Genomic DNA, 10,144 nt, shown 5'->3' on the forward strand with positions numbered 1-10,144 from the left:
TAGGTGCTAACTACAAACAAAACTCATTACCTAATAACAATGTGATGTGTTGAAAACTTGTGTCCTGAAGTAAACATGTATGTAACGCTGTGATCCTACCGTCTCGCTGAAGTTACATAGTGTAGGAACAAGTGATAGGGGGGCAGAGGGGCTGAGACAGAGACACCATTCACCCTATTAGAAGACACTGTACCATCAAAATAACTTTGAAGCTGTTATTTTAGGGTAAAAAAGTGTCATGATGTTGCTTTAAAGCTGCAACTGCACCTTCACCTTGCTTGGTTGGAGTAAACCAGTTCCCGATGACCTGAGGGGTCTGGATTCTTCATAATATACAAGTAAATCAGAAATATTTAGGCCCGAGACCATTTAATGCTTTATGGACAAGAAATAAGAATTTAAAATCCATCTTTTGACAAACAGGAAGCCCGTGCACTGATTTAAGGTGTAATGTGCTTGACCTTCTTGGTATTAGTGAGGACTTTCTGGACGATCTGTAGCTGTCTCATTTATTTTTCTTTAAGACCTTTGAACACACCATCACAGAGGTCAGAGTAACATTTGCTCCTCCATCTTTATGTTAAATGTTCTTTTTCCTTCCTCAGTTCATGAATCAGACGCGGCAGGGCATGGGCATGAAGATGGAGAACCCAGGAGGCAACCCTGGCATGAGGCCCGGCATGCAGCCTAGCATGGGAGGACAGGTAGATAACAGACAGCAACTCTTACAGATGAAGCACCGAAATACGGATTTTGTAATATGAGACTTAATGTGGTATCAGAATCAAGTTTGCACACATCCACACATTCTCCGGTTGTGCTTTATTCTCCATCAGGATACTTTTTATCTCTTCAGTTCATTAGGAAGTCTTTTTCATGGATAAACCTGCACCAAAATCCATACTTTAATAACTTTAAACATGGACTTAATGCTGAAAGTTATTAATGGATTACCAACAAACAGCATTATCACAAAAAAAAGATAATCACCAATTCCCAGAAAGCCGATCGTATTACTGTTCCTCTAATTATTCTACAAAGAATTTGTACAACATTAATAATAGTAACAACTTCTAAATACTTTATAAATGCTGAATTCATAATGTGGTATTGAACCTTTCAGCAGACCTGATTGTCAATTTTAGTCTTGTCTTGTCCTGTTCTGTAGCCAATTTACGTCCTGATTGTCATGCAGAGCCGCCTCCACAGATCCTGTGGCAGGTACATCACCTGCTGCGCCTTTTTAGGAGTCCATTCTGCAGTCATCCTTCATGTCCCAAGAGATTATAAATCAAGAAATCTGAAGGTTTCAAGGGCTGCCATAGTTCTATTGAAATCTTTATTGGATTTTCTGTTATTTATTATTTTTCTTATCCTTTAATTGAAAGTATATAGACAGGAGGCAGATACTGTAGGAGCTGGAGGATGAGAGAGAGGGATGATGGCCGCAGCCCAAAGTATGTTTAAAGGAATACAGTGACTTCTTCCTGGAGTCTACCTTCATCTCCAGACTCAGATGATGCTGATGGCTGGCATGTCCTCTGTTGACTTTAATTTAATACTTTAATACTCTCGGTGTAAATATACTTTTCCTTTTTAAATTAAAATAACTTGACAGATTTTTGTCCAGAGGTCCTGATCGTTCCTCACATTTTAACAATACATGCTGTACATTTTATAACACAAATATTTTATTGAAGCTCCAAATGTATTAAATCCCTCTTGATTGTTTCCTCTGTGCAGCAGGGTTTCATCAACGCTCAGATGATGGCTCAGCGCAGCAGAGAGATGGTCACCATGCAGATGAGGAGGCAGCGCATGATGATGCTGATGCAGCAGCAACAGCAGCAGCAGGCGGCAGCGGCCGCTGCTGCAGCCGCAGGAGGCTTCAGTCCTCCTCCAAACGTCACGGCTCCCGGTGGCATGGACAACCCCATGGGGGGGCCTAACATGGGCCAGCCGGGCCCCCAGCAGTTTGGCTACGGTGGGAACTACGGTGAGTCTACTGAGCCCAGTGCCCAGCAGAATACTGCTGCGCCCTGGTGGTTTGTCTGTGCACTGCAGTGTTCTGGTGTCGTATTTGTCATGTAAAAAAAGAAATTTGGCATATTTCTGTAACAGAAAACAACATTTGTTGAAAGGGAGTCCATATACATCTCTAGTTAGACAAAATAAGATGTGTACTATAATAATAGTGGAGAGAGAGATCTCGGCTCGGTTCGGAGTTAAGTACAACAACATAAAAGCTATAAAAAATCCTAAATGAATCGGGGTATCAAAGACGCTCCCAGGTATCAGGCTCGTCTTCTTTATTCATCAGTGTGTATCCATTATGTCTTTCCTGTGACGAGAGGAGTGAGCTGAGGCTTCATGATTTGTCTCCTCAGGGATGGGCCAGCAGGGAGACCCCTCATTCGGCCCGTCAGGCGGCAGTCCTCCTAACGCCATGATGCCCGGCCGCCTGGGACCTCAAAACCCCATGATGCAACAGCACCCGCAGGGCGGTCCCATGTACCAAGGCGCGGAAATGAAAGGCTGGTCGCAGGGAGGCATGGGACGCACCAGGTATGACATCAAACACATTTACAGCAGGTACCACAACACTGTGCTGTCAGGAGAATCTTTGGCTTCAGGTCTTGTTTTCCTCAATGTGAACACTTAAAACCTCCCTTCCTTCACCAGTTCGTACCCTCAGCAGCAGTTCGGGCAGCAGGGACCTCCAGGGCAGCAGCAGTTTGGGCAGCAGGGGAATCCAGGCCAGTACGGGGGCATGATGATGAACGGGGGCATGCCAGCCAGTGGAGGAGGAGGTCACATGGGTCAGATGGGAGGGCAGATGGGTATGAACCCAATGGTGATGGGACGCATTCCTATGGGACCTGATCAGGTATGTGGAGTGTGTAAATACTTAAAGGACAGGTTCACATTTTTTCAGGTTTAGCTTAAAACTAGCATGCCCATACGTACACGAAAAGGTTATAGCTTGCTGTCAACATTTCTCCTGTCCATAGCAGGCTCAAAGAAATGAAAGCACCCAAACTTATAGTCTTTATTCAAATGTTCAGCTTTGTGTTATTCGCCCTCTGCTGCTGTTCAGCCAGTTAACACTGAGTGTGTGTCATCCCGCCATTTGGCCGAAATTCTAAAAGAAAATCTTGAGATATCGCAAAAAAAATGTATTCCGCTTGGCTGGAAAAGTTTGTGTATTTTTAAGCAAAATGTCGCAAAGGAAACAGACTTAATCATGACCTACATGTAGAATGGGACGAACAAAAACACTGACCTTCTTTAGATTAATACGTCATTCAAACATAAATGACATGTTAAAATCATGTTTTCTGCCTTTTGTTTGACTGGTGCTCATCTCGGTGCGTCCTCTTCTTCTGCAATGGTTTAATAGCACCCGACTGAGAAAAAGGAGCACAACCACCGGTTTATCTCTGCAAACCAACTCCCAATATTTACATAATGGTTATTGTGGAAAATGCTCATTTATCTGCATTTTCTTTAGCTGATTCTCTGGAAATTCTGTTAAAATTTTAGGCTACATTTGGACAGAAACCTGACTGATCCATCTGTGGAAACACAGAGGGAACTTCATACTGTGATGACTAACTTAATAAAGATACCTCCTTTATTTGTATTACTCTGACTGATCATGTTTCATATACTACTAGCTACTTATAATAACAACAAAAACAGTAATGAACTTTATCTGTATAGCACTTTTCAAAACAAAGTGCTTTACAGGTCAAAATAAAAACAAAACACACAATATAAAAACTAAAAAACATTAAATGGCATCAATAACCAAGATAAGCAGGAGATGTGCCGACTTTCTGTCAAAAATATCAGTTCTTTGTTGCCAAAAACATGGCTGGTTAAACATGCTTACAAATGCTGAGACGCGGTTTCGAACTGCAGTCACTGGCTTGGCAGCCTTGTCGCTCAACCCCACCACCATCCCCTCCACCTCAGTCATAAACATGTACTGCGAATGTGCTTTCACACATATTTTGCTCATATTATTCATTTAAATGCCTCCTTTGACAAAAACACTAACCTTAGTTGCTGGTCTACTGCCACCTCAGTGGCTCAATTAGTTATTGTGTGACTATTAACACGTTAGTTCGGATGTGAACCAACCCTTTAACTTCAGCTGTGCAGGACAGGGGCTGAGAATTCATTCTGCATGGCTTAAATTGAGATTTGTTTGTGTCCACTATGGATAAGAGAAACAATTACAGCAACCAATAACCATTTCAGTGAACATACTGTCCTTATTGTTATAACTGTGAATCTCTCCTGTCTAAATAAAGCTATTCTGAGGACAGACAGTTTTGGTAAATCGTGCACTTCACAATTGTTTCCTCTTTTCTTCCCCTCGATCTAGAAATACTGCTGAGCATCATGACAGAAGCTTTTGTCTCACTGTGATCTCCATCCAGAGACAGGACACGGCTGCAGCACTGGAGTGTGTGGAGGATCAAGCAGTGTGGGTGTGCGTGTGGATGTGCGTGTGCGTGTGGGTGTGTGTATGTGGGTGTGTGTGTGTGTGTAGTGCTGCACTCCCACCAGACGGGGGAGTGAACTTGCTGCCAGTAATGTTAGTCTGGCTACATGGAGGAGAGCAGTCAGACCGTCACATGAGAATCAGAAACACTGTGACACATTTACACTCATTTACAATCCCGAGACAGTCGGACAGATGTGAGATTCCTCTCGTAGTTTTAATATCTCTCTCTCTTTATGAGCCGTGTGTGTGCCTCAGTGAACACACACCACTCGCTGGACCAAACAGTGAAGGTGGATGGACACTTGACTTGACATCCCCTCCTTTGTCGAATGTACCATGAAGCTGTGTTCAGATGTAAAATTTGGGATTCCTCTCTTGTTTCTGAACTCCGAACTGGGATTTTTCTCCTCCTCTCGCCTCTCTGCTGCTCCTGAAGGATCTCTGCGACGCTGAAGAAAACCCCGTTCTCGATGACGAGCCATCAGATTGTGACACTCAGATGAATGTCATTAAGCAGTAGCACATTTGTTTCGTCGTCCGGGAAGTACGACTGAATTACTCGTTGGCTGATTGCACTTTAAGGAAAGGCCAACATCAAAAAGGATTGTGGCAATATAGAGGCCTTTACCCAAGAATTAATGAATAGCAGCAGACATTTACTGTTTATTTTTGTGTGTGTGTTCTCCGACCTTTTCCTCTCTTGAGTGACTGAGGGCTGTTGATTGGAAATGGGTAACCTCGGTGGTCTTTGTTCTCAAGTGGGAACCAGTAGAAAGGCTGTAAGCACAGATTTTATCCAACACTCTTGTCTACAGTGAACCAATTTATTACAACAGAAGAAATGAACCATTTTGGACTTCTATTAATGATCAGAACTCCACTTATATTTATACAGTTTCAGATCATTTTATCATTCCAGAGGTAATTTTTAAATCCAAATGTTGCAGATATTTTGGTTACCTCGTGCCAATTTACAGTGTTAACGACAAGCGCAGAAATGAAATTGATTGCCAATTATAAGATTATGTCTATATGAGCTCACGCTGTGCAAGAAAGTTAAGCGTATGTTAAGATTTCAGTGTGCAGATTTCGAGCAATAATCCTTCCTCCTGGTTTTCCTCTGAGGACAAAGCTGGAGTATGTTTTACTCAAAGCGACGGCACTGCAGTATTAGACCTGATGTCTTGTTTGGAGCTTTCTTTGTTTTCCTTTCGTCTGTGAATATGAATTGTAAATAGGCTTCAAATGTACGATATATAAATATATATATGCTTTTGTAGGTCACATACTGTTTTTGCACAGATTGTAAGGCTTGATATTTAAAAGTGTAATTTTCTTAATCCGTCATAGGTCAGCTTTTATTTTCAATACTTTAACCATCGGTTGGAGAGGAAGGGCCTCCTTTTTCTAAGCAGTACGTGTAGATTTTTCTTTACTTTCTCTCAGAAAGCCCTGTGTGGTGCTGGTCTTAGCTAAAGAGGTGCTAGTGTGTAATTTTTTTTTTTTAAATAAATTATTTTTCTGTTGACGATAAAAGAAAACACAAAATATAAAAAAAAAAGAGTTGACACATGATTGTGTTAGCCTTCTAGGGGCCCAGATGTCTTATGAGTATGTGGGGTTGATATTTTCTGAAGCGAACCTCATGCTTCCATGTGTGACTTTTTTCAATTTCACTCCTGAGAATTTCTGTGAATTGTGCAGGAAGTCAGACCCGCCGTATAACTGTCCATTAGTCCATTCGGTTTGTCCTCATGGGGGCAACACAATAAACAGTTTGAGCCCCTAATTACCTGTCAAATCTTCTGGCAGGTGGCTTTTTTTTTTTTACATTTAAGTTTGCCTTTATTTTATTTCCTGTGAAGCTTTTGTTAAGAAATCTACCTTGGAACACACGCTCAATCCAAAGATTTTTGTTTGTCATTCTGCAGTGCGTAGAAACAGTTCCTGACGTAGATCGTGCAAGTACTCATGTGTGCTTTTACTGTTGCACATAACTTATAATATACATTGAACTAAATATGTTTAATTGCATATATTATACCCCCATCCGTATGACATAGAGTAGACATGAGTCTGGTTCTGCTGAGGTGGTTTGACTCCTTTTTTTGTTTGTGATTGTTTCTTCCTTTCTGTAGAACTTATGGCCAGTTGAAATGTGGTGCTGCAAACGGTTATTTCACACGAGAATGTCGAGATTTTCTAAGCTGGAAAGGAGGTTTCATGATTGATGTCATTATGTCTCAGAATAATAGCTTGGAGTTGTGTGTTTTTTTTTCTAACCCCAGTCTCAATGAAGAATATGAAAGCTTAATCTACAAATGTTGAAAAAAAAAATGTCTGTTTTTGCTTTAAAGGAAAGAAACTCCTCTCTGCGCGTCGTCGGCGCTAAAGAAAGGAGAAGACACATCTGGGAAACATAACGTCATTATTACAGGATGTAAAATACTCTTGCATTTCTTTTCTTACCTTGTTTCTTGATGTTAATATCGATGTAAATACAAATTTATATTTAAACATTACAATGTCTCTGCTGTCTTTTTGCGCATTCATTTTGTACACATGACTCGACAATCCTGCAGCCACAGCTCGGTCTGTCAGTGAGCAGCAGGCAAACAGTGTCCAGTCATGTTGTAGAGAGAACTGAAAGTGTGTTTTACTGCAGAAACAACAACCACAAGGACTGAAGTCTGACAGTCTGCATAAACTGGGAGGTGTGTGTGTCTGTGATTTCTTGTATTTTAGTGTGATGCACACAAAGTGCCCAAACCTCATGGTTTCACAAGACACCAAACATACAGTTGCAGTGGTCAAACATTTTAATGTCTATAACGCATTATAACACATATTCAACATAGTTATTATATATATTATGTTATGTGTCATTTGAAATGATGACTCATAAGGTCAAGTATCAATAACTGGTCACTATTTTTGCAATGATCATAGTGTATTCAAGTTCTCATACTTGTACATTATAATAACATCATAATCACTATTATTAGCATTATAATGTGATTATAAGTTATGTAAGTGTTACGGGCAGATGTCATACGTTACAAGCTGGTTATAGGTCACTATAAGTTGTTAAGTTATAAGGAATAAAGGTGAAATATGTAAGAATTGGCCACCTGTAGACTTCATACTCAGAACAGATGGGGGCAGCATATCACTCAAGTAACCGCTAACTGTAGCTGCACTGGGCGCACAGGAAGCGTTGGAGTTTAAACTTAACAACTTATAGTGACCTATAACCAGCTTGTAACGTATTACATCTGGCTGGGGCTAGCTGGTTAGCAAGCTAACTCCAGTAGATGTCTCTGCAACACAATACACAGACGTCATTAAACATAACTGTTTTTTCTTCTCATTCTTTATATAATTTTAGTTAATTTTTACTTTTTTACAGGCACTAACACATTATACTATGTTTATAATGCTATGTTATGTTTTATAAAGAGTTACGGCTATTCATGAGTGCCTATAACTGTGATAATAAGGTGCTATCGGTGCATTATAGCCATGTTCATTATTGGTTATAATGTATTACATACACAGGCTTCATCGAAAGTGTTGCCAACAGTTTTATTACAAAACGACCAGTTATTTTGTTATCCTATAAAATCTGCTACTAAAAAGGTTGTCCTCCTGCAGCACAACTTCAAGTTTTCTTTTTATCAACCAGCCAAAAGAAATCAGTGTAAATGGAGGACATTTTAGTAAAAAAAAAAAAAAAAAAGTGCTTCCCTTACGTCCTCATACACAAGACAACAAAACTAAAAATGAACCATGTCCTCAATTCCTCACTGTCTGTCCTCTAGGGTGGCATTAAACCTGCTGGTCCGCCAGGCTGATGTTCCTGAATGTAACCGAGCACATGGGGATATTTGTCTTTTAGCTTAAATTGTACTTGACATAAGCTTCTACACTGCAGCTATTCTTTAAGAGACAATGAGCTCATAATTTTATCAACAGACCATTTGTCTGTTCACATGAGAAACATTCTGCTCCTAATCTCCTGAATATCACAAAGGAGTGTGTGTGTGTGTGTGTGTGTGTGTGTGTGTGTGTGTGTGAATGTGTGTGTGTGTGTGTGTGTGTGTGTGTGTGTGTGTGTGTGTGTGTGTGTGTGTGTGTGTGTGTGTGTGTGCGTGTGTGGACGGGAGGCATAGACATGTGGAGGGAATTGAGAGTGTGAAGGACATCTGTGGCGAAATCCTCAGGAGTGAACGCAAAAAGACAAGAGCTTCCTCTCAGACTGGCTGCAGTCGGTCGCTGACATTGAGGTTCAGGCTGCTGTCTGCAGCCTCCCTTTTATCTGCTGTTTGTTTCCTGCACCCCCCACCTCTGTGAGCACTTTTGTCATTCATCATCCCACTTTCTTTCCTACTCTTAATGATTTTGCGACCAATGAAAAGATCTCACACCTCCAGGCTGTCCCGACCCGCTGCTGTTACTGTACTCTCACCTACAGATTCCTGTCCTCCCACTCAAAGCTTTAAATGACATTTCCTTTGTACACTTGAGTGTCATTTGTAATAAAATTACAGTGTCTGTCAGTTGAAGATTGGCTGCCAGGTTACTGCTGGCTGACTCACTCAACACCCCAACCTGCAGTTTTGTAGGTGGAGGAACAGTCGGACACATTCAGAGCCAAAAACAAGAGGCAATTTCCTGTTTCACTTTGGTTTTTATGTAATCGTTATTTTGTGTTTTATATGCTTTATTGTTTGATGAGTAAGAATTAAAAGATCTTTATTCTTTTCCAGAGGCAACAAAATGCCGTGACATTTTGGACAACCAGTCATGGTCCCCAGATGTTGAATCCTGCTTTTGGCTTTCACAAAACCTCCCAGATAGCTAGATTGATAATGATCATGAAATTTGGTTCACATATTTATTTTCCCCTCAGTATGAACTGTAATGACTTTGGTAATCCTCTGTCTTTTCCTTCAGATTAGGGGTGCCCAGACTTCTTCCCCTCAAGGGCCAAAACTGACACTTGATTGTGGGCGACAGCTGTAGAGCAAACACTTATTGAATAATATATATATTTATATATAATATAATATATTTTTGATGACCACATGTGAGGGATCATTTAAAAAAATGTGTGTTTATGTATTTTATATTGATATTTGAATATTTTTACACCCTAATATCTGTATTAGCATCAGACCCATGAATCCAGCATTGGTCGGGCTGTAAGTAGAAGTAAACCTCCCAACAGTTACACCAAGGTTGCTAAGTATTCGCACAATTAGCTATCACACTTTCATTTTACACCAGACAGGTTAAAAGATTATAGCTTAGGGAAGAATTACGACATTTTTCGTTTTATAACATCAAGAGTGCCCTGCCAGACCCAGGATCAGCGGGAAGCCCTCTGATGGAGGATTTACTGTTCCATAAACAGCAGCCATGGGAGTTAAAACAAAAAATAAATACAAACAAGATAAAGCTTTCATATGATCATAAATTAAAAATGAGACATCTGGCGTCTGAGTTAATGCAGTGATCTTGGCACAGATAATACTCAAATTGAGTCCAAATGTCAGTTTCTTCTTTATTGACTCTCTCTCTGCTGTTTGGATGGATGGTTTCACAACCTCCTCCTCCTCATCCAGT

At 40.6% G+C, this 10,144-nt stretch overlaps 1 protein-coding gene across 2 annotated transcripts in view; it reads left to right on the top strand.

Moving 5' to 3' along the window:
- Positions 1–7,041, top strand: part of LOC140999894 (nuclear receptor coactivator 3-like) — a 64,921-nt gene extending 57,880 nt beyond the window's left edge. Inside the window, exons 19-23 of one of the 2 annotated variants that reach the window (XM_073470459.1) lie at positions 606–704; positions 1,744–1,996; positions 2,388–2,565; positions 2,683–2,887; positions 4,394–7,041. In XM_073470459.1, coding sequence (XP_073326560.1) covers positions 606–704; positions 1,744–1,996; positions 2,388–2,565; positions 2,683–2,887; positions 4,394–4,405 — 747 coding nt within the window. In that variant the 3' untranslated portion in view covers positions 4,406–7,041. The remainder of the gene's footprint in view (positions 1–605; positions 705–1,743; positions 1,997–2,387; positions 2,566–2,682; positions 2,888–4,393) is intronic. The other variant, XM_073470460.1, reaches the window with a different exon arrangement.
- The last annotated feature ends 3,103 nt before the right edge of the window (positions 7,042–10,144 follow it).

This window comes from Pagrus major, chromosome 7 (genome assembly GCF_040436345.1).
Source record: "Pagrus major chromosome 7, Pma_NU_1.0".
In the NCBI taxonomy this organism is placed as follows: domain Eukaryota; kingdom Metazoa; phylum Chordata; class Actinopteri; order Spariformes; family Sparidae; genus Pagrus; species Pagrus major.